Raw genomic sequence first — 25476 nt, 5'->3', positions numbered from 1 at the left:
CTTTTTATTCAAGTTGGAGTTAGATCTGGGCAAAATAGGTTGGATTCAACTCAAGTTCGAGTAAAATAAAAATGATCGAATTAATTCTGATTATGTTTAGAAATAGGCATTGGATTGCCCAAATCCAAATTTAATATGGTTATAATTTAAAAATATTTTTTGATATCTTTATTTCATTCTCATTTAAAATTTACATTTCAAACTTTCATTCATGAAACGTCGTTGTTTTTTTCCCTTGTTATTAATAATAATTTTAAGTTATATTTTCTTATACAAGTCTCTGTCATTACTAAATTATCTATTATTAACAAGAAATAAACCAACCCAACCAACTCAACCAACCTGTATTGGGTTGCTTTGGGTTTGATTGAGCATTTCATTCCCGAGGTCAAGTTAGGTAAGGGTGTGGGTTGGTATTTGTCAAGTTTGGGTTGAGCTCGATCTAGTCCACCCCGACAGACTTGCAATCCTATTAAATTATAATATTTAAATTATTGAAGAAAATATATTATATGTAAAATAAAAAAGACATTCTATAGAACACCAATTTTACTTATAGAACACCAATCTATAAATAACCAACCATACCTTAATTCGCAAGGATTGGTGTGTTGAAACTAAAAAATGGTGTGCTAATAGTATCTCTCAAAATCAAAATCAATAACCATAGCCGAGATTTTCAAAATATCGAATGAGTTGTCCTGTTCTGGTGTAGCCTGCCAGAGGTGGCCTCATTCGGACAAGAGGCAGAGATGTACAGATAGGCAATCCCAACCTTTTAAGAACCATTAATGGGAAGATAGCAGAGGAGAGAGGATTCAGACTTCAGAGGAGAAGAGAAAAAGAGAGAGGAGAGATGTTGAGTTTGTATGTGAGTGAGTGAGTGAGAGAGACCCAATATAAACGAGACAACCCCTTTACGTGGATCCCATTAGAAGTTTATAACCAAGTGAGAGCGACCGAAATTTCAGAGAAAATTTTGGTTTTTTTTTCGAGTTCTTGAGAGTCGGTTTAGGAGGAGAAGACTGGAGAGAGAGAGAGAGAGTGGAGCGAGGATTTGGGCGAGATAAAAGATGGAAAATAGATTCATAAGGGTTTCGATTTTGGTGGTTTGATCTGTTTGATCACTTTCTCAGACAAGAAGGAAATCCGGAGCTCTCAGATACTATTTCTCTCTCTTTTTCTCAAATTTCGCTTTTTTCAATCTTTATAGCTGAAAACTTGGGTGTCTTTATCAGTAGCCGATATTTGCTCCAGAACCTGCGAGATTTATATGTCAAGATGGGGATTTCTGTTTCTCTATGATCTGGATTTTTCTTCAATATTTTGTTGTTGTTCAAATCTGGGTTAATGGTGACTCTGAGGTTCTTTTAATCTCTGTGTTTTTTCCTGTCATTTGGGGCTTTAAAATAGATTTACGCATTTGGGTTCTCTTCTTTTCTCTCTCTGTTTCTGTGTCTCAACTTTGGTTCCCTTACTGGATCTTAAAATTGGGATTGTTGTTGGTGTTCCCCTTTGATTTTTCTCATTTGGGTTTTCTCCATTTTTCTTTTTTTTTTTGTTTGTTTATTTATCTGTTTCTGGACTTTTGGGGATCTTTTTTTGATAATTGGGTTCTCTTTTTTTGGGTCTTAAATTGGGGTTTTGGTTTCTTCCAAAAGTTATTTAAATATCTTTTTTTTTTTTAATTTTTTTCTGAATTATCTTGATTCTCTCCATTTTTCTTCTACTTTTTTTGGGTTCTTTGTTTTGGGATTTCCTTAGATTAGATGGAATGTAAGAAGAATGGTGCAAGACGAGCAACAGAAGTGTAGCAATAGCAGTAGTGGTGGAGGTGGTGGTGGTGGTGGTGGTGGTGGAAGTGGTGGAGGCCGATCTTCGAAGAAGGTGAAGCAAAAGAAAATCCCCCAAAGAGGTCTTGGTGTTGCCCAATTGGAGAAAATCCGTTTAGAAGAGCAAAATAAGAAGGATCACCAATCCTCCTCATCTTCCTTCCCTTTTCCCACACCTTTGACTGATCTCTCCTCGTCTAGTACTCAATATAGACCAAATTCTTCAATTCCACCATCAAATTTGGATCCCTTCAACCCACCTCCACCTCCTTCTGTACCTCTACCTCTTCCAAGGACGACCCTTTATGGCCAAAATAGTAGTAATCAACAAACTGGTGGTGGTTCTGGGATTGGTGGGTCAACAGCGACAATGTCTGGGCATGGTTATTTTCCCTCTATGTGGAATCCTTGTGAATTAAATTATGATGTAGAGGGACCCAAATTGGATCCTGGGTTCCCTTTTCCCCCTCATTTGCAAAATGAATCGAACCCATTTTTTCCCCCCTCTGTTATGATGCAGAGGAAACAACCCCCACCACCACCTTATTATTCAAAGGTGAGCTGTTTTTGGTGTTGGTTTTTCGCTCCTTGATTTGTCATGAACTTTTTTTGAATGTGAAGAGGGATTTGGCTTAAATTCACTCTACAGGTGAACATCTCTTCGTCATCTGGACTAAATCTTCAGATGGAGCCCCCTTCAAACCAAAGCTATTATAGCAACTACCCACCTCATCTATGGCCCGAGGAAGAGAAGGTATGAGTGTAATTTCCTTCCACAGCGTTGGTTTTGTTTGGTTAATTAGTCTAAATTTCATGCATTTAAGGTTTATGGAAATGTGTTGGGACTTCTTGGTGATTAAGTTATTTGAGTTTATTTTACTGATTGAAAGGTAAAATAAAGAAGACAGGATTGTTTCTGATGGTGATTTTGGTTAGAATGTAGTATAGATGATTGGCATGAAGCGGCCATGGCCCTTCTCTCTAGACAGCCCACTGGGTTCTTCAAATCACTGCAAATTTCCCCCTTTCATCCCTCCTATCTACAGATTGGACGAATCATCTTCATGCAGGAATGGTACCTCCTTTAATTTCGAACAAGGGAATGCAATTCTTGGGTAGGTTTAGTTTGATTAATTGTCTTTTGTTTCCTATTCTTTCCACCCCTTGTAATGTTTGTTTGATCATATTGTCTTCTCTTGCTTTCTCAGAGAGGGTCCTTCAGGGTCGAGCGCCCTTCATGTTGGCTGGAGGGGCGAGATGAACCCACTGAAAGGTTATAAAGAAAATGGAGAACCCGACACTTTGCTTACGTTAGCCCCTCCTGCGACCACTTCATCTTCAAAGAGTTCTAAAGCTAAGCAACCCATTGAATTTCCAGCCTCCCATTATCAGGAATTCTCGGACTTCAATATGCTTCCATATCAAGTAAGATTTAAGGATAAAATCTCATTTCAGTCCAATATTGCAATTCTAATGGTGAAGTTGTTGATAACTATGTGTTTTTGTGCTAATTGAAGGGGTATACCGAAGACCCAATCTTCCGAACAGGCGGATCAGTCCATCAGCAGCCCCTTTACAGTTTCTTTCCCACAAATGGGCAGCAGATAGGCCATTTGACAGCAACCTCAAATGATCGAAGAGGTGAGACTGGGAATGGTGTGGATCTCAACCTAAAACTATAATTGAGAAGCATCATCTACTTTTTGGATAACTTTTCTTATCGCCTAATCTCAAGAGGAAGATTTGTTCGAAGCATTTTTCGATGAGCATGACCTGAATCTGACCCATTTGATTTCATGAACATGAGATGAGAGGTGTAGAAGTATTTGTTTCTAGTATAGTTTGTTTGCTTGTTTGTTGTGCTTTTGTTTGGTTTAGCTGAAGAATGATGAGTAATAGATCTCTTGTTTAAGCATTGTTGGATCAATATTTTCAAACCTTCAACAAGTCATGTAGCCATTGATGAGAGCTGGTTCTCACCTGTTCTACTTTGTGGTGGTCAAAACTGACTTAATGTTTCGGAAATCCTTTGGAGACTTTTTCTCCCTTTTTTGGCACTTCAAAGTGCTTTTGACATGCAAATTAAAATTTGGTGAAGGCTAGAAAAGCACTTAAGCAAATATCTGACAGAAGCTGAAAGCAAAATGACTGTTCTTAAGAGTTTATTAGACATGGAATGAATGTTCAAGATGTACATTTCACATATAAGAATATCTACTCTTTCAATCGACACCCCATGCTCTTGATCTGTTTCTGATCCACCAGTCCACCAAGGTTCCTTGGGTTTCGCCCTCATAGCTACTGCCATGAATTCCATATGGATACACGAGAGATTTTGGTGGACATTGACGTAATTCATTGTTTAGAGAGCCAAAAAAAATATGTATCAATTCATTTTCCATGAAAATCAGCAATTTAAAAATTGGATAGAAACTATGGTACGATCAGATTTTGCAAACAAACTGATGGAATTAAGTCATAATAAGTGGCTCTACCTCCATGCCATGAACCCATTTCAAGTACAAAAATTGAAAAAAGGAAAAAAAAAATCATATTGGGATGAGAATTTTGTGAAAGATGATAAAATTTCCATTGGTCCTCTTTTAATAATCAAACCTTAATTATATAGTTTTGATGTTACAAATTTCTATTAAAGTAAAAGAAGACGATTCAAGAAAAATCCTTAATTTCAATGTGAATGGAGTGTAATTATTTGGCTGAATAAATTATACACATTTAAAAAAAAAAAAATTAATATAAAAATATCCAGTTAGGCTAGTTTATGTTAGAACACTCTTATTAGGCCACTGCCTAATTCATTGGATGGTTCGAACCACGTAGCATATATTTAAATGGGTTCGGGATCATTTGATTCTTAGAATCATAATCAGATGATTCTAAATTAAAAATAATAGTAAAATAAAACAAAACAAAACAAAACAAAATGGATGGTTCTGATTGTAGTAGTAAGGGAGCTGTTATGTTATTGGGACTACCCACCCAATGTTTCCCCATCAGAAAAATGAACCAACCCTACATCACTAATTCACCATATCTTAATCGAGCAAAGCAAACTGCAGTCAAAGTGGCTGAGTTTCTCTCATTATACCCTTGTTTTATTCTGGAAAAAAGAAAAAAAAATCTCTGCCCCACCCTCCTTGACTGGGATTCCACTTTATTAGATCATAACTTAACTGAAACACATTTCAGTTTCGAACTTACCCTTTTGATGGCTGGTGGAGGAGTAATCTGTACCATTCCCAACTGGTGTCCAAGAAGGTTGGGCCCCCACCAACTGAAAGAATCCCTGCGTTAAGTACCATTGCATATGATTCCTTCGGTTCTTCTGTTGTATAGTAATTATGATCAAGGCTGTGGTCCAGGAGAACTCCATCCCAATCATCATCGGTAAAGAGAGAAGGAATAGATATGAAATCAAAAGTCTGGATTTTAGTTACATAAGCAAAATAACAATCTTCCAAGACTACCTTAACAAAGGCCCACTTAATGTACGAACTCTCGTTTGACAACAAAATACAGTAAACATCCCGAAATAAGTGACACGCTGCTTTACATATCAACCAACATACCAAATCTGTTTGCATTTTTATTTTATTTTTGGTGGTCTGAATGAGTTTATGACCACCCAAAAACATAGTCAAGAACATAAACCAGCACAAGGGAGAATGGGTAGAGTATGTATGCCACTGAACATGTCCAAAGAGGGAAGGTGGTGCGGAAGCTGGCAAAGAGACCCATCACAATGCAAACAATAAGAATGACCAACACTTCAGCTGAGAAGTCCCATGTCAAGTTTCTCACGTAAACAAGAGCTAAGAAGACAGCGAGACAAAGGATGTTGTTCATGGTCACCGCTCCATAGATCTGCAGCAAATAACTCAACAGGTATCAGTCTCATTGTAGCACTACCCTATAGTTCATAGTTTCCATAATCATGTTTTATTCTAACTAGCTCTACACAACTGTCTGCAATTTCAATAATCGTAGTTACATACAAGATTGATGATAATAAAGCTTAATGTCTCATTTTATTTAACTAAAGAACTAATACATCTTGGATTATTCTCATTTCTACTGGTTATCAGGAACCCCTCTTTGGAGGTCCTCTTTCTACAAGTACAAGATATAACCTTTATTTAAAAGGTCAAAATCCACTGTCACCAAGTTGGAACATCTTCAAATTAAAAGAAAAAAAAAGATTTGAAAAAAAGGATAGAGATACGACTTCAAGCATGAAAAAAAAAAAAACAAATCTTCCTTCTCAATTTAAGCGTCTTTTTGGGAGGGAATTTGTGTAGACCTTACATCAAAAACACATATAATCTTGAATCCAGATTGCATCTCTTTGGTCCATGTTCGTTCTTCAACTCAAACTCAAGTAGTTTCAATTTCTCTCCTAAAATTTTTGGGATCAGGCTTTGATATTGATAATTATGAATGTGTTGTTTTTCTCTCAAACTAAAGTTAAATATGAGTAAAATCACCACGTCTATGGATCTACAATGCATTATCACATAATTCAAAAGTTCAAAAGTCTTTTTTTGGGTAAAAATATTTAAAACCAAGATTCCCCTCCTCCCCCCTTCTACCCCCAACACACACACACACAAAAAAACCCTTTTAGACTGTTTTAATTATGTCATGTATCTTCAGTAGTTCTCAAAAAAAACACACAGACAATGGTTCTGATTCCCACCTAGCAAAATGGGTTTGATACCAAAAGGGTATAAGGGACTAGACATAAGCGGAAGGATGGGCTAGATGGTATGGATGTAGGCTATGGACTGGGACCTGTGGTAACACTAAACAAAACTAAACTTGGACTAACTATTTTAAGCCAAGTTGGGTTACTTAGATGACAACACTAGAAGCTTAGTAGGCTAGGTGGACTCTAGATCACTTGAATTACCGAGTAGAGACGTGGTGATGCCACTGTGGTTCCTAAGGCAATATCGGTTGTCAGGTAAATCACTTTTCTCTTCGCTCTCTCATTCATGTAACAAGCCTTTCTGCCGATGCCAGAACCTAGGTTTCTCACAGACTGCATGCTGGTAGTTGACAAATGGGTACTAGAAGCCTTGCCTCCTAATTTCTAATGGTTAACAACTAAATTTCATACAAGGTCTAACAGTCAAATCTAAGTTCTAACAAAGGTTGAGCGGATCAGATGGGTTGGATGCAAAGTACGCATACATGGGTAGGTAACATGAGGTGAGGGGTATGTACACTAGACAAAACAAAGGTTATGGTAGTATATATGGAGAAGGTGAACATTAACAGGGGTAAAATGCAGACATAGAAGACACCAATAAGAAAAGAACAAAAGTTACACTTTTTTTTTATCAATAAAGATAATTTTATTAAGAAGAAGAAACACACGGGGGGTCTCCATCGTGAATTCTTTTCCTTCAAAGATGCAGCGGTTGCGACGGATCCAAATACCCCAACAAATCGCGAAGGGATCTAAGAACCAAAGAATCTGCTTAGAAGCCAAGAAAGAACCTCCCCACGACAACCAAGACTCTAGAGCCGACTTAACAGACCTTGGGAAGCAGCCCACGATACCAAACAACGATAAAAAATGCATCCAAATGTGATTAGCCACCCGAAAATGAATAAGTAAGTGATCCACCTTTTCCGCCTGCGATTTACACATACAACACTGGTTCGGCGAAATGAAACCCATCTTAATTAACTAATCCATTGTTGCAATTCTCCCTAAAGCCGCAATCTAAAGAAAAGTCGAGATCTTTGGAGGAATCTTACCACCCCAGACAAAAGAATGAGGAAAGGACGAAGGAGTACTAGGAGCCATACCATCATACAAAGACTTGACCGTAAACTTCCCATCCCTTGTACCTCCCCAAACTCTCTGGTCTTTCGAAGAGCTCTCCATGCAACTATTCTCCATCACAGAATGTAATCTCCCAAGATTATCCACCTCCCAATCATTAAAAGATCTTCTAAACCCAAAATCCCAATTGATCACCTCATTCTCAACACGTCTGAAGCATGAGATAACTTGATTCTTCTTCATCGACAAGGCGAAGAGATTCAGGAAAAAATCCTTAAGAGGACTATTCCCACACCACCAATCCTCCCAGAATCTCACCTTGCTCCCCCTACTCACTTTACATTTCACACCTTTCTTGAGATACGGCAGACTTCTAAGAATACATTTCCACACCCCACACTCCGACGCACTTCTAGCCGGACCACTCTCCCTTCTGTTCACATTCACCCCATACTTATCCACAATTACTTTCCTCCAAAGACTATCTCCCTCTTCCCCAAACCTCCAAAGCCACTTCTCCAGTAAAGCCGAATTCATGTTGCCAAAGTTGTGAAAGCCCAGACCCCCATTCTTCTTCGGTAAGCATAACTTTCTCCAACTCACCCAATGATGTTTTCTTAAACCCTCTTTTCCATGCCATAGAAAATTCCGGCAAATTCTATCCAATTGCACTTCCACATTCCTAGGAAAGGTGAATAACGAGAAGGTATAAATGGGAATGCTGGCCAAAGCACTTTTAATGAGAGTGATCTTCCCACCTTTGGATAAAAGTTTTGTTTTCCAGGAGCTTAGGTTCCTTCTCATCCTTTCAATCACCAGTCTCAAATCTCCTTACTCTTGTAACCCATGCCCAAGGGAAGCCCCAAATATGTGGATGGAAGAACACCCATCTGGACTCCCAACAAAGCGCCGCCACCTCCACCCCTTCCACCTCTCCTACTCCAAACAACTTACTCTTTCGAAGATTAACAGGAATTCCAGAAATTACCTCGAAACAAAAGTTACACATAGATGAACAATGGAAACTTTATTAATGAAAACACACTAAAGACTAGAAGATTACAAGACTTCAAGCTTCGGACTACAAGCTTTCAAACAAAAAGAAAGACTCAACTAGGACTTACCAAGTTGGGAGACAAGCTTGGGAACATAATTCTTCATTGGAGGTAGGTGATCCGAAGATCGGTCGGTTTTGCACTACAACTTATGGGATAAAAGAACTTGCCCCGAGATATGTGATTTTACTCACTGTTCTCACCTTCTGAACTAACTTGTGATGTTACTAACAAAAGAAGTGATCCAAATTCATGTCCCTTTATTATGGAGAATGCATTCCCTGTTTATAGATCTCATAAGAAGATCTATGATGTCATCCCTGACCTCAAAGGACATTGACTTAATAGAATCAAAGAGGACTACTATTAATACAAGACATGATTGTGCATACCCACTTTTACAAAATGACAAACCGAAACTAAAACAAGACATAAAGTAAAGATAAGACTTAAAGTCTGCAAAGGCCATGTGTAACCTACTGTCTTCATCACTAGAATCAAGTATCATTCTCTTAAATGTTTCTCCACAAGACTTCTTTTGGGGAGTTCTTGAAATCTTTACACTTGATCTGCATGTTGATCAAGTATCTTTGTTGTTGTCGTACACTTGGGCTTTGATCAGGACTGTAAGAAGGTGTCACCTCACCTCTTGTGGATATTGCGACTCTGGGTATTTTGTGAGTCTTGAAGATTATCATCTTCCTTTTATTTTGAGGGAGGATAATACCCCACCGTGTCTTGAAAGCTTTGTAGAGATGGAAAGAATGCTCCTTTCCCCTTAGGGATCCAAGGAAAATGCCACTTAAGGATCCACGGAAAATCCTTCCTCCAAAAATAATAGACCATCTTATGATTAGGAATATAGATGGAATCAGTGACTTTTCCAAGGGATACCTCCTAACTTGCAAGTTGGATGGGAAAGTCGTCTAAGGGTAACCCAAAATGTGGCCACCAATATTCATTGGACCATGCAGGTCGGTATCCAAAATTAAAAAATTTCCCCAATAGAACGAACCAAGCATGGATTTTTTCCTTCATTCTGTGCGAAAGGATCTTATGAGCCATTTCCCATCCTAGGATACTCCTTTCCTTCTAAAAACATAGTCCTAACAGAGTGTTGAACATTTCCCAAGTTGTGTGAGTCAGGGGGTCATCAAGACAGAGAGGACTACCTCATCGACAGGTGTATCAAAATAGTCATGGGAAGACCTTGCTGGATTAGTGAGGATGCATATGAATGATTTTTTGAAGGAGGTATTTTGCTGATGGAAAGGACTAGAGACAGGCTTTCCGTTGAAATCATCGTCTGACAGGAAGAATCCCTTCAACATTTTAGGTAGGATGTGTTACAAGGAAGATAAAATTATACATATAATATACCAGTGAATCACCTTATTTCCCCTTGAATTGGTGGCTTCCCAACTTCTCGACCTTGACAGTACTACACTAACTCAATTACATCCACCCTACATACCTTCCTAGATCTGAAACAGACAGATGTGAAAAATGTTGCAACAACTTCAACCCTTTTTGGGACCCTTTTGAGGGATACATAATTCACTTCATCCATAACAGAACAATCGCCAACTGTTGATCAGTATAACATAGGGAAAGTCGTTTTCCTTGAACTCAAGGCAGTCCAGAAATTTCACCGAGAGCATGGAGTAAAAGTTGGATCAAAATAGAATATTTATTCGTTGAAAGGAGAGAGACAAAGCGAAACAAGAGCATAGTTCACCGATCCGTGTAGGTGAACTTTTCCGATACCCTTAAAAGTGTCAGCAAAACATGTTGCAAAGACTATGACGGTTTGAAAATGTTAGAGAAAAGGTTGACGGAGGATGACATCAAATGCGAGACCACTGATGGCCAAGAAATTCATCAGGAACTTTGAACAATTTTCAAACCAAACTTTAATGTTGGAATACTGAGTTAACTCTTTGATAGGATTACCATTAATTCTAAAAATCTTTCTACGTGTCTGTATTGCACATGTCCCTTTCCTAAGGAATGTACTTGCGACCAAGAACATAACCTGGCTACATTGCTATGCCCCGAGAAAAGCACAAGTACCCCATTGATCCTCAACAATTCATCCCACTCAAAAACATCAAGAAGCTAACAATCAAACATTTATCAAGAGGAAAGCTTGTTTCTAGAAATGAGTTTGAATCTTCCATTCAAGTTCTCGCTTAACGAGTAACTAACCTCAAAAGCTATGTTGAAGGCTATCTTGTAAGAAAGTCTGTCCTCCCCGTAGAGGACGCCGGTAACATCTCGTCTTTTCCAGAACCAAACATCTTGGATAATAATGAGAACTTCATTGGAATCGTACCAGAACATTAGTAGATCATTCAACTTAATCTTTGGATAGGACAACTCTACATTGACATTTTTGCCCTTTTTGATATAAGAGTGGATCATAATTGTATCAATCCTAGATAATAATGAAAACTTCTTTGTATTCGTATCAAAACATCAGTACATCAATTAGCTTGATCTCTAGATAGGACAACTTGGTATTGGCGTTTTTACCCTTATTGATACAGGAGCGAACTATAACAGTATCGATCTTGAGCTCGTTCCACAATAGCTGAAAAATCAGACATGCAAAAAGATTTTTAGAATTGATGGTAATTTTGTCAAAGAGTTAACTCAGGTTTCCAACATCTAAGTTGGGCCTAAAAATTGTTCAAAGTTCCCAAAGAATTTCTTGACCATCGGTGGTCTCGCAATGCCTCATTCAAAAAATTGTTTGTATGCATCCTCATTGATCCAGCAAAGTATTCACATTACTATGTTGATACACCTGTTGGCGAGGTAGTCCTTTCGGGACTTGATGACCCCCTGACTCACACAACTTGGAAAATCGTTATGATGTAGGGTAGAACACACAAACCTTTAGTTTAGGCTAAAAATCTGGTTCTAAGGTGGAATCCCAAGAACTAGGAGTAATGAAAAATCTCTATGTCGAGCAAAACAAACTCAAAACTTCAATCTAGGTTTGAGATTGATGGAAATCAATCGCAAACATTAAAATTAAGAACCAATATCAGGCTTTTATGCTTAAAAAAAAAACAAAGAAAGAGAAGAGAAGTCTATTCTTTTTTCTTTTATTAATCAATCTTCAAAAAAACTAACTGCTGAATTTTTTTATTGGAGCTTCTTATATAGATCACTCATTCATAACTTAAAAACCTTCTAAAATACTAAAAAGTAACTTCATAATCTATATATAACATATTACTAACTTTCTAATCCTATTAGAACTCAATTTGAACACCTAAAAAGACTTCTAATTATAACATAAAGAACAAAAACGAATTTAGAAAAGAATAGAAACATAAAACAAATTAGAAACTTCCTAAAGATGAAATAGAAACCAAGTAGGAAAATAAACTTTCTAAAATTGAAATAGAAACTAACTAGAATTACTTAAACAACTTAAAAAAGAGAAACACAATAAAAGAAAGAGTCCTAAGAGAAGTTGGACTAGGTCTTGAGGACCAGTCAAAGATTAGATCGAGTAGACTTAGTCAAACTAAGTTGACTTGGTCAAACTAAGTTGACTTGGTCAAACTGATTTGACCTAGTCAATGTTACTGATTTCTTTCTTCGGTGTTTCTTAACTCGATCATAGGCATTGAGATCAGTGTTGTCAAATGCGGTCGCATGTACACATATGCTACAATCAGATACCCCAAATTATGTTATATGCAAATAGGTGATGGCATATTTTTTTGTGCAATCGCATATGCGATTTGTGCAATGCATATTTTTCAACATTTTTTTTCTTGCAGCATATGCCACTGCATATACAATGTGTGAAATCGCATATGCAAACAGCATGTGTTGGTCGCAAATGCTATTTAACAACATTGATTGAGCTAAGGGCACATCTGATTGTTGATTGTAGTATGGAGTGTCGTGTTATCCGCCTCCGTTCCCGAGTGTCACATGCCATGCCCCAGTTCGAGCCGTGATCCTATTATATTCATAGTTCTTCCCTTCCCCATCAAATCGGTTTTTTGGGGTAAATGGTTGTCAACATGGTATCAGAGCACTAAGTTCATTTAGGTCACAAGTTCAACCTCATCGAAGGAATTTTCCAAGGGGGAGTGAGTGTTGTGTTATCCGCCTCCATTCTTGGGTATCAAGTACTCACGTACCGTGCCCTAGTTTGACTCGCGACCCTCTTCTATTCATAGTTGCACCATTCCCCATCAGATAGGTCTTTTGGGGTAAATAGTTGTCAACAATATTATAAGTCAATAGGGTAAATTAGCAATGGTATATATTGACTCCAAGTGGTTGTTGACTATATTATAACGAGTTAAGGGTGCTTTTTCACTTGTTTTATCACTTCCTAAATTTTTAAACATCTTATTTTTCATATGAATTCAATAATAATTATGTATTCTTAAATATCTAAAATATCTACAAACTAATTCAAAATATTTCCATTTCCGAACTAACCAAATATAATTGGAATATGAAATTTAAAACCTTGTACTTAAGGGCGAAAGGCACACTTAAGGCGCAAAGGCCTCCTACTGCCTACGGCACGTGCCTAAGTAACAGAGAACAATAAAATTATATAAATTAATAAGTTAAATAATGAAAGTTGAATTCTAGATTTATTATAATAAAAATATGTATAAGTATGAGTTTATAAATAAGTTAAAGTATTCAACACCTTCAAGAAGAAGGAGAACAATCAACAATAGCAAAAAAATTAGAAAGGGAGAAGAACAAGAATAAGGAAAAAAAAAGGTAGAAGCTGATCAACAATAACATGTGTTGTTGCTATGATAAAACTAGGATCAAGGTTTAAAATGTCTTATCGGAGTAATGTTTCTGTCAAGAAAAAACCAATATTGTATTGGTCGTTACACTCTCGAAACATTCAATGCTTGGGGGTCAATCTTTCTTATCGGTCTTGGCCAATATAGATACATATCAATCGATACATTTCAATATTTTGAACCATGACTAAAGTCATCAATGAGCGTGTTCAAGCCGAGCTTGGCTGAGTCCTAATCCCGGAGGATCTACATAGATAATCTATAGTAAATTGGGTATAACTTCGTCATACGAACTCAGATTTGATGATTCCAAAGGCGTTGGAAGGAGGACTCAGAGGGTTACGCGACCGAATGCCCAAGCACTCATTCCACCATGTTTTTGTCATGATCTCACATGATAGAAGTCGTACCGAAAACACCATGATGTGGCAAAATTGACATGGAAGAAATTCAAAAGTATGTTACGAAAGCTTATGAGAATGAACATTAGTACAAGTGGCAACACCTTAGGCAGAAGTTTGGGCAGTCTATACAAGAGTACACTACAGAACTTAACAATCAAGCTTTAGTTCTAGATATGGACGTCGGTGACCAAGTAGTCTTCATGACATATATTGGGGGTCTTGCGGTGTATATACGAAAAGAATTGAAGTTGTAACTGTAGAAACTATCGAAGAAGCCGTAGTGAGGCCATCGCCATTGATGCGAGAAATAAGAAATCTGATAAGAAGGATTACAAGCCAAAACAGGGGAATGAGTCTGATTGGAAGGATGGCAAAGGAAGGAGGGATTATCCTCCAAAAAGAACTATTGTGATCATTATGAACTCAGTGGCATGTGAAGAATAAGTATTGGGTACTTCACCCCGAAATACAACTGAAGAATGGAAAAAATGAGGAAAGGAAGGACAGGAAGACAATAGCCTTGGCCACGCAACATGCAGAAGAGATTCCAGAGGTACAGACTACAGATACTAAACTTACCCTTATGACCAGACAAACAGAATTCTTAAAACACGATAACCAAGAAGATCTGTTTAATGTAAGAATTCAAGTGAAGCAAAGTGTGGTAACGGCTATCGTAGATCCGAGTAGTCAAAAAAACTTAATTTCAGAATCGGTAATACAAAAGTTGGGGTTGGAGACTACACCTCACCCTCGACCATACCCCTTGGAGTGGATTTAGAAAGACGTGGAGATGAAAATCACTAAATAGTGCACCTTCAAGTTCGCAATCACTAAATGATATATTGATAAGGTAACATGTGAAGTAGTATCATTGGATGTGTGTCAGGTAATCTTAGGTAGTCTGTACTTATGGGAACAAGATGCGATCCACTACCGACGTCTTCGCAAATATAGGTTTGTCAAAAATGAGAAAGAATTCCATATTAGTGCCTACAAGGAGCAGACTACAGAGACTCTGTTGTCAACAACTTAGGTCAAGAGGATGGTTAATGCATGGGAAAATTCGTATCGTTGATGATTCGGCCTCAAGAACAAAATGTCGTAACTGTGACATTATTTGCTATGTCTTTGTCTCTTAAATGGCAAACTGAGATTGAGAAACTACAGAAAGAATATACGAACTTATTTCAAGACATCAAAGGGTTGCCCCCGTGAAGGGATGTAGAACATGATATCCAATTGGTCAAGGACTCTCCTTTACCAAATTTGGGTTTGTATCATACATCGATCACGGAATCTAAAGAGATAAAAAAGCAAATCCAAGAACTTCTTGAGCAAGGAGTATTCAAGCCCAGTTGTTCACCTTGTGGTTAGCCAGTGTTACTAGTACCAAAGAAGGACAGAGATTGATGGATGTGTATCGATTTTTGAGCACTAAACAAATAACCATCAAGAATCGATATCCGCTACCAAGGATCGATGATCTGTTAGATCAACTTCAAGGAGCTCATTACTTTACAAAGCTGGATCTCAAATCCAGCTATCACCAAGTTAGAATTCGAGGAGAAGATACTTAGAAGACTGCCTTTAAGACCAAGCAAGGCCTCTTTGAGTAGTTGGTAATGCCGTTTGGACTATGTAACACTCTAACCACCTTCATGCGACTGATGAATGAGGTACACTCCGACCATTTATCAATGATTTTGCTATTGTGTATTTAGATGATATTCTGATTTTTAGCAAAACATGACATGATCATCTACAACATATAGCAAAAGTTTTGGAGGCCTTACGACAAAGTCAATTATATTTGAACAGGAAGAAGTGCAAGTTTGGAAAACATGAACTAATGTATCTGGGATACATAGTTGGCGCAAGAGAGTTGAAAGTAGATTCTGAGAAAGTACAAATCATCTCTAAATGGACCACACCCTGTTTGATAACAGAGGTTCAAAGTTTTATGAGCACATGTTAGTATTTGCACAAATTCATCCGCCATTTTTCACAGATTGCAGCAACTTTGCATTCTCTAACAAAAGCCAATCAAAAATTCAAGTGGAGCAAGAAGCACGAGGATACTTTTCAGTTGCTCAAACGAAAGATATCTGAGGCATCAGTTCTAGCTTTTACCAAACTTGCAGAGACCTTTAGAGATTGAAGTAGATGCCTCTACTTATGCACTGGGAGCTGTCTTGATACAGGATGGAAAACCGGTGGCCTATCATTTAGAAATGTTCAGTGGGCCTATTATGAACTATCCAACTTATGACAAGGAACTCTATGCATTGCACCAGTCCGTGAAGCATCGGAGTGTTTACTTGCTTAGGAAGGAACCCATGGTTCATTCTAATCATAAATCTCTTCAGTTTTTGTCCACACAGTCCAAGTTACAGCAAGCTCGGGACATGAAGTGGATATCATACCTACAACAATTCAACATCATCATCAAGTACAAAAAAGGAGTGACCAATAAGTTGGCAGACATGTTGTCTAGACCCCCTACTTCAGTAAATTCTGCCTTATTGGTGGCAATGCAAATTCAACTTATGGTTCCTTTCGAATACACAAAAGGGTATGACATAGAAGCTGATTTTGGTTCTGATTATCAGAAGCTACCACAAGGGCAGACTAGTAAGTTTCAACTGAAGGATGGGTTGATGTACAAGGGAACATTTTTGTGTATTCCAGAAGATGGGGATCGAATGCAGTGGATTCATGAGACTCATACTTCTAGAGTGGCAGGACACTATGAGGTCGAGAAGACTTTGCTCAATCTTGGGTGTTATGTTCATTGCCCAAAGATGCAGCTTGATGTTTCCCGTTTTATCCGAGGTTGTGTTTTGTGGAACACCTTGAAGCCTTCCAACAGAAAGGTAAGATTGCATCTACCATTACCAATCTCTAACCAACATAATTATCTAAAACCAAGTCTGGACATAATTATCTATATGTGGTTGTAGATAGATTCAACAAGATGGTTATTCTTATTTCGTGTAAGAAACTGTTACAGGAGAGGGGGCGGCCAAGTTGTTCTTTCAACATGTTTGGAAACATTTTGGACTTCCCACATCAATTATCTCTGATAGGGACAGTCGGCTTCTAGGACATTTTTTACAGTTCTCATGGGGAATGATGGAAACCCCGCAGAAATGGAATACAACTTTTCATCCGCAAAACGAAGTCGTCAACCAGACCATGGTGCATCTATTGCGGGGCTATAATTCTTAGCATCTGAAGACTTGTGATGACAGTATCCCATACCTATAATTTTCTTTTAATAGGGCAGTGCATAGTTCCACATTGAAGTCGCCTTTTGAAGTATGTTTGGGTTATTTGTCTCAAAGTCATGTAGACATGGCATTCACTGTAAGTGACAAACAATTAGGTGGAAAGGAAGAAGAGGATCATGCTCAAGCTCAGAAATTTTTAGAGTGAATCAATCAAGTTCATACAGAAGTTGAAGCACAATTGCACAGGTTTCAACAGAAGTAAAGCTCGCCATGACAAGCACCGAGTTTCATACACATTCAAAGAGGACGATTTAGTTTGGTTGCATCTTGGCAAGGAGCAGTTGCACGGTGAAGGTAAGAAACTCAAGGCTATTCGCTATGGGCCGTTCTGAATTATCAAACAACTACCTAGCCAGTCCAAGTGGTACAGTCCTCCAAATGCTCAGGCGCTCATAGTCAAAGTTGGACTTTCTATTTATAGAATCTTTAACCGCGAATTACTCTAACTCGATCGTAATTCTGAACTTGTGGTAGAAAAGAGTTTTAACGTATTTTGGATTCTTAATCCAATTCGGAAGTAATTAGAATTGTACTATTTTTAGACTCACTATAAATAGTATTACTATTTATAGTAAGTACGTTAATTAACATAGAACTAAGTTTTGTTCTTTCTTCTTTTATAAATACCATTGTAACTCCGTTTGGAGATAGGGAGAAAAGTAATGAAGTAATTTCGTTTTCTCCAATTATTGGATTTTGTACTTCATATGAGATTTGTTTGGATTAAGTTCTAACCTAGCCTTGGAAAGGTAGACTTTACATTAGACCAGCCCTATACCCCTATTGGGTCCAAGTTGACTAAGCCATAACTCGGTCCTAACGGCTTGGGCCAATAAGAATGACAAAATATAAAATTCAACATTTTTAATGATAAAAAATTACAAATAATCTTTTTTTAAGAAAAGATGTGAATCTAATATGAGATTGGTGTCTTATTTAAACAAAATGCATTTATTTTTTTCATTTTTACTTAGGTGTGCGACTGGTGTGGCTTGTACCTTAAGTAAGGCTCAGTCAAGGCGTGTGCCTTGATTGCACCTCACTTACACTGCCTTGCCTCACATGTATTAAGGCGCCTTTAATGTGCCCCGCCTTGAGTCGCACTAAGGCAGTTTGCTTGACTACAAAGAAACGGGATTGTTCACAAATCATGAAAAGAAAGATATTACAAGAAAAAATCTCAACTATACAAAGGTTAATATATGTTTCATCCACAATACATCTGGCATACAGAATACTTAAATAAAGGGAGAAACAAACCTCGGAAAATGTTAATGAAGCAGTTCTTCTCTTCTTACGGCTGGCAAAAATAAGTGCTGATACTGCCTCACTGGAGTTGGTAGCCAAAGGCAATGCAATAAACGAAATGAAGAAAGACGGTATACTTGTAGCAGTAGAGAAATTGCCAACGGTGTCTACAAGGGGATCAGCAAATGCAGCCGCAATAACAGCTCCCAACAACAACAGTAATCCAGCTTTAATGGAAACCCTCTTGGAATCCTCAACACCCTCTACAACCTCATCACTCTGATCCTCACCCAGAAGATCATGTTCTTTCTCGGTTTGCTGCATATGCATTTTCAAGATATCATATAATGCTACAGCAATGTTCCGGATTAGAGAGATGATTATCTTTACTATAATAATGAGAGAAGGCTGAGTAGAAGTGAAATCAACAAAATTGTAATCACACCGTCACACATCCCTAAAATCATATTGGTTAGTTTTCAAAATTAGAAAAATACCCTCTTTTGCTATGCAGTTTTCAAAACCATCCTTTAATTAATATTTTTAATTACAAATAAGTCCTTCAGATACACGTGTGTTTGCACATGCCATCTTCTAGTCATGAGATAACTTACCTGATGGAAGTTATCGATAAACTTCATCGTGTGGGGTCCAGGATCACGACCACGACTTGAACGCTTTGCCTCATTAAGCCATTTTGAGATTCCTGTGATGAACTCGTGGTCGCTAACGTACTCATCGCCAGAAGTATCAAAATCCACCAATAATTTTTGCAGAGCCTCACCACGATCCAAATCTATCTCTTCAAATCGAATTCCTATTATCAGTGCACCTAACTCCGAAGCTGATAATCTTTTATCCCCATCCAGGTCTATTGTGTCAAATAACCTGTCATTATCAGAAAGGAGTGACCAAATAGAACAATTACCAACTAAAGAAAATTTCAGGAAGTATAACAAGGACTAACTTTTTTATAACATCCACATTTGGTTCACCATCATCTGTGAGTAGCCTTCCTAGTGCCTTCTTTTTCAAATGTCTTAAAACTCCTGATATTACATGTTTATGCTTGGCATATGCAAGCCTTCTCCTCTGAATCCAAGGCTGAAAGATCTGCATTAATATTTGAAAGTCACCACCATCAACACGGTAAAATCTGACTAGCTAAAACCAAGATCCCAACTAACTAAAAACTATAAGATCAAAATTAAATAAAGAACTTGGAAGATCCATGGAAAACATACCAGGTTCAAAGGTATCTAGTAGACATCATACAATGTGTCCCAACTAATTGAAAAATATAACCTACTATCTATTTGCTCCTTTGCTTCTTTAAAGTTTTCTTGTGTTTCTATTCATGTCCGTAAGATAAATGTGCCCCATCTTCATCTGGTAGTCTTAGGGAATTTACAAGATTATATCAAATTTTAATGTGGCAAATTAGGAGCAGAATCCTAGAGGAGAACCAATCCCAGCCACCTGAGGTCGTGGGGAGGTTGGAGGGTATCAACCGACAAAAACCCAACTTTCTAAGACAATATTGAAGGGAGAGGGGAGAGAGAATATTGCGGCCTTGGAAAATGTGAATAACCTTACATTAAAATGTAAGAAGCATCCCATATTCCATCCATAGAAGATCTCATGTTAAAAAAGGTAAGTGTTAGTAAAAGTTATATTTGGTTCAATTATTCATCAAGTCCTATAAAAAAATGTATTTGGTATGATGTAGTACCTAAATATGCCTTCCACCTGTGGCTCTAATAGACTATGGCGACACAACAAGAAAACAATTCATAATGGAGAGAAAATTACCTAGAAATTCACCAAGGACGGAAAAAAGGTGGTGTTACGGTCCTTGAAGCTAGCAAAGATAGCCAAGGAAGTGCTATCAGTCGTGAACATAGACATGAAGTGTTGTAACTTACGTGTTGGAATACTTGATGAAAGAGTGTGGTCAACCTAACTCTGGTTGTAGTCATTCGTCACAATTGTGGATGACTATGAAAATCCCAACAAGTCTCCTTAGTGTGAGAAGTGCAACCAGAATGTTCACATTTTAAGTTATCAAGATCATCATTGGTCATCCCTAACCAACCTTCAAGTTCTTCCCTTCGTCAAACTTGTACAATAAGGAAATGCTGGAAAAAGTTGGTACAACAGAGAAAAGATTTCCTATGCACATGCACATGCCTAGAGTTCTTCAAAGTTGAAGGTTTGAAGGGAAGTCCCAAGGCCTTTGTACCAGAAAATGTAATGAGAGGACACACAAATCTAAGTCCTTTGAAGTTGAATGGTTTAAGAGCAAGCTAGGCCAGGGGACCCCAACTTCCCACATTCATAGTTCCTCTTGCTATCAGGTGAGCTCGGATAAGGCATTTTTAAGGAAACATATACAGCTTAGTTTCATAAATGGTTCTGGAGATACACTGGCGAAGGTGTAGCTTGTTGAGAAGAGTCATAAAAAATAAAAATAAAAACAAAGCAACAACTCCAGAAAAGAGAAGTCCCATGACCACTCAATTAACTCTTTAATTACAGACCAGAAAAAAAATGGATCAGAGCTTATTTTCTGACATAGAACAATGGAGAATCAAAGAGAATGGAGCCTACTCCAAATCAATACAATTATTGATTTTTTTCCTTCCGGTTCTGTGTCCCAGATATCAGCACAAAATTGATGTAACAACAGGTCACAATATACGTATAACAACGCATGAAAGAAGCAAACAAATTTATATTTATTAATCACCATCAACTGAACAGATATTAAGATGTGTACACTTCTTGTCTTTCTCGTTGGACTGTGATTGACCAAAATAACACAAATAACATTCTCTAATGCTTAGCATACGTGGTAGACACAACAATTGAAAAAGAAATGTAAACTACTTGGATAGATTTATTGGACAGCAAGCAATAAATGAATACCTGATAAAGGCAGTAAGAGATTAGCAACACCACGGAGACAATGAGTGAAATCAAGATTGCTAATCGTTTTCCAGAAGATGAATGAAAAATTGCTGGTAGTTGAACAATGATAAATGGGATCACAGATATTATCATGATCCTTGCAGCATAGCTAGTCCAAATATCAGTACTAATACCAGACCCTGCAAAAAAATGACGAAATTGTGAACTAATATCTTTCCAAACGATGGATTTTTTTTAATAAAAAATGCATAAGTCTGATAATGGAAAGTTCAAGCAAATGATTCATTGAGTGAATGGGTGTACCAACAATTTGAAAGTACAGCCTACTAAACATATTGGTGCATTAATTCAGGACTTTCGACTATTCATAAATAAGAAAAAAATCAGCCAAACTGAAGTAACTTAGTTTCATGAGCAAACTCTTCATATGTATACCTTACAATAGCCTTATTTTCACACATATAATGAAAATATATATAAAGTAAATCTATTTGAAATCTCTTTAAAACAGAGATCATGAAAAGCTTTTTGTCCCATTATGATTTTTTTTCTATTTTTGATTAGTATCCCGTTATGCTAATGCTACCTAGCTCTGAACTTCCAAAGATAACATGGTTTACATATAAGACATATACACACATGGCAATTTCAGTACAATGTTTGAAGTATTATAAAATGTGAAATATAACTCATCTCCAAGTAAAGTGACAATATTATGCTCAAGTAAATAATACAGAGAAGGGCATACCAGTTAAGCTTAATCGTCTTGTATCTCGTGAATCTGTTGCAGTCGAATCCTCAAGATCACACTTGCCAACAACAACACAGGATCCCCATAATAGTGTCAGAAGCATGACAGTTGACCCAGCTAACAAGCCCATTCCAACCAAGACCTGATCTTGAGCAGTTTCTCTACTTCCAGAAAGTCCAGATACTGTACATAAACAAGAAACTCGGTGAGAAGCAATCTTTATAATGAAGCTGAAGTATATGACAAGAACTAAATCCACGATAAAGCTTACCCAATTATTGAAGTAGAATAAAAGATGTTACAGATAAGATGTTATTTCAGTTACATTTCAACAAATTATTGAAAAAGGGAAAAAAAAAATTATATAAGCATTGAGAAAAATCATTAGAAAACGAACACAGTATTAGTCATTATAAACCAGGGGATATAAACCAGGGGATAATAATGGCCCTTTAAAGAAACACAACCCACGAAGCATCAGCCACAACATAACATCAATTTTCTTACCTATTTAGGAGAAGACGAACCTCAAACATTTAATGAATTAATGGCCTTATCTGATGCTTCATTTTGGAGTGAAACTATCAATAGTGAAATTGAATCCATAATGTGCAATAACACATGGGAATTAGTTGATCGAACTAAGCCAATTGATTGTAAATGAATTTTTTTTATAGGTAAAGGGTTAGTGGTTATTAGTAAGGTGAAGTAGGGTTCAAGGGGGTTTGAACTTGAGACATGCGAACAATACTCCACGCATCTTACCAGATTAGCTAAGTTGGCACTTCTGTAAATGGATATTCAAAAAGAAACTAAAACATGATGGATCAACAGATAAATATAAAACAAGGTTGGTTGCTAGGCCATTTCAATGACTCATCCAAGTCATCTCGACTGAGATTTTAAATGTCACCTAATTTCTGAAACTCAGCTGATTCAACAGGTATAGATCGATTTTGGAGTTTTATTCATATAAATACAATTGATTTTTTAGGATTTAAATGTTTGTGATCTAATATAAAATGAGATTTCATGACTGAGCAGCTATTGAAACCCACTTTGAAACAGAAAATACAATTATTCTTAAATATAAATATATCTATCAAACCCATTTGGTATTTTATTCCTATAAATACAATCAATTTTTAAATATTTTATAATTTGTGATCTATATAAAATGAGATTTCGTGATTAAGCATCTATTCTAATCCACTTTATTATAACAGAAAAACAAAAAACAACTATTATTAAACAAATAAATATTAATCAAACCCATTTGAACCTAACAACCAACGGTTTGACTTTCCAAATCATCTTGATTTCGATAGGTAGGGAAACCAAACTCCAAGATTAAAAATCAAAATCACAAATCAATGCTTCTACTACTAACACCTTAACAAATTCAGATCCACAAATCATATAAGAGCTTACGAAAGCTGATCCTTGATTTCTGTGGGTGCCAATACAAAACGAAAAATAGAAATTAAAAATCAGGATAAAAAAATCAATGCTTCAACACTAAACAACACCTTAAAAAATTCAGATCCAAAAATCTAAATAAAATAAAATCAAAGAAAAGATCTTACCAAGGATGAGTAGAGCATCTGGAAGGGCACCAAGAATGGGAAGAAAGAGACCACCAACGATACCAGGACCGAGTATCTCGAGCAGAAGTTCGCTACCAGTCGATAAGTACCGCGCAGCAGTGAACATCAAGAAACCATAGACGATTATGAGGAAGAGATTACCGAAAATGGTGGTTGTACATGGCAAGAATCCATACGTCTGCTCGCATGTTGTTTCCTCTGCAGATTGTTTGAGAAGAAGGAGAGATGGAGAGTGATAGTGGAGGTTTTCGATTCCATCTGAGATTAGATCAGATGAGGAAGTAAAGGTGTTTGTGATTAATCGACTGTGTGTAGAGGTTGCGAGTAAGAAAGTGAAGAAAAAGGAGAGTTTGATCGAAGATTTGGTTTTGTTCATATTGTTGTTAGTTGAGTTCTACAAAATCTAAGACAAAACAGAGAGAGAGAGAGAGAGATTTCAGAGTTCAGGCAAAAGCTTTGTATAGAACATGGAAGTGGAAGAGATATGGGTGGCAATAATGGAAATGAATTTAAAATTGAGAATAGATCTGATACTCCAGTGAGTTGGCTACGTATCTAACGCCAAGTCTTGTCTACATACCACGTGGCATTCTTGCAGTCCCATCTTACAATCTACAAGTTAAAAAATAATAATCTTTTCTTTACTATTACTAAAAGGTGGCATGTGCAAATCACAGATTTATTTGTAATTTAAAACATTAATTGGAGGGTGTGTGTGAATATTACATAGTTAAAAGGATAATTTTATAATTTTAAAAACTATTGAATCGTGAGTTGCAATTTTCTTGATTTTTGACCTAACTGACTCTGGTTATTTTAAATATGAATGTAAAAGTGAGGGCACTTATGAGATTCAAAATTTATGTCGAACTAGTTCCACTTGCCCTCTCTCATTATAAAAGTAAAACTAATAAGAGAAGGCAGAGTATAAGTGGTTGGACACCAAAATTTGTATTTTTAAAATGCCTTAACTTTAACATTTAAATTTAATATAATTAGGATTATTTTGATCAAAAATAAAAATTACAATTATGCATACCTAAAATAACAAATAAATTATTCTTAAAATGTCCTCATTTTCAGGGTTATTTTGGTCAAAATCCCAAAAAAGTTACAATCCAACATCCGTAAATTCATGTTGGTTAATTTTTAAAATTACAAAAATATTTTTTTTTATTATGTAATCTTCAAAACTACCCTTCGATTAATATTTTAAATTATAAATAATTAAAACTAAAGAGTAATCACAAATCACTTGAAAGGATTTTATCCTTCCACTTAAAATATCTCAGTTGCACCTCACTAATATGATTGCACTCCACAAGAAAATAAAATATTAAACTTCAAATCCTTTAATAAAACATAAAGAAAGAAAGGAAGAGAGAAGAACATTTATTAAATGTAATATATATAATATATATATATATATATATATATTTTTTTTTCTTTTTCTTCTTTGTTACTTTGAACTAAAGAAAAGATAGGGATAGAGTTTCTTCTTATGCCTTCATAGAGAGAGAGACAAAGTTGAGGTGTGATACGTAAGATTTAGAAAAAACAAATAGAAAAAGAGGTACTTTTTTAAGGATGGGAATGGGCCACTTGTGATTTGCGAGTAGTTGCTCCCCCCAAAAAAATAATAATAAATAAATAGGTTGAGTATGTTTTTTTCTTCACCATTTTTAAATATTTTCATGGGAGATATTTTGTCATTGTTATTATGAAAATATTGACA

General features: G+C 36.7%; 2 protein-coding genes across 2 annotated transcripts; one reads left to right on the top strand and one right to left on the bottom strand.

The window, feature by feature from the left end:
- Positions 1 to 717: 717 nt before the first annotated feature.
- LOC147387687 (uncharacterized) lies at positions 718 to 3811 on the top strand. Its single transcript, XM_086420798.1, has 5 exons — positions 718 to 2388; positions 2482 to 2586; positions 2781 to 2947; positions 3041 to 3257; positions 3350 to 3811. Exons 1-5 carry the CDS (start codon positions 1786 to 1788, stop codon positions 3512 to 3514), a joined length of 1257 nt encoding a protein of 418 aa, XP_086276924.1. The 5' UTR covers positions 718 to 1785; the 3' UTR covers positions 3515 to 3811.
- A 1451-nt stretch (positions 3812 to 5262) lies between these two features.
- LOC147387686 (sodium/calcium exchanger NCL-like) lies at positions 5263 to 24212 on the bottom strand. Its single transcript, XM_086420797.1, has 7 exons — positions 23721 to 24212; positions 22132 to 22317; positions 21381 to 21562; positions 19420 to 19565; positions 19067 to 19340; positions 18465 to 18770; positions 5263 to 5717 (listed from the first exon to the last, which is right to left on the bottom strand). Exons 1-7 carry the CDS (start codon positions 24115 to 24117, stop codon positions 5469 to 5471), a joined length of 1740 nt encoding a protein of 579 aa, XP_086276923.1. The 5' UTR covers positions 24118 to 24212; the 3' UTR covers positions 5263 to 5468.
- Positions 24213 to 25476: the final 1264 nt, after the last annotated feature.

This window comes from Akebia trifoliata, chromosome 13 (genome assembly GCF_017979445.1).
Source record: "Akebia trifoliata isolate Shusen 1 chromosome 13, ASM1797944v1, whole genome shotgun sequence".
NCBI classification, from domain to species: Eukaryota; Viridiplantae; Streptophyta; class Magnoliopsida; order Ranunculales; family Lardizabalaceae; genus Akebia; species Akebia trifoliata.
Note: the sequence above shows the minus strand (reverse complement) of the source record. Positions and strands in the feature narration are given on the sequence as shown.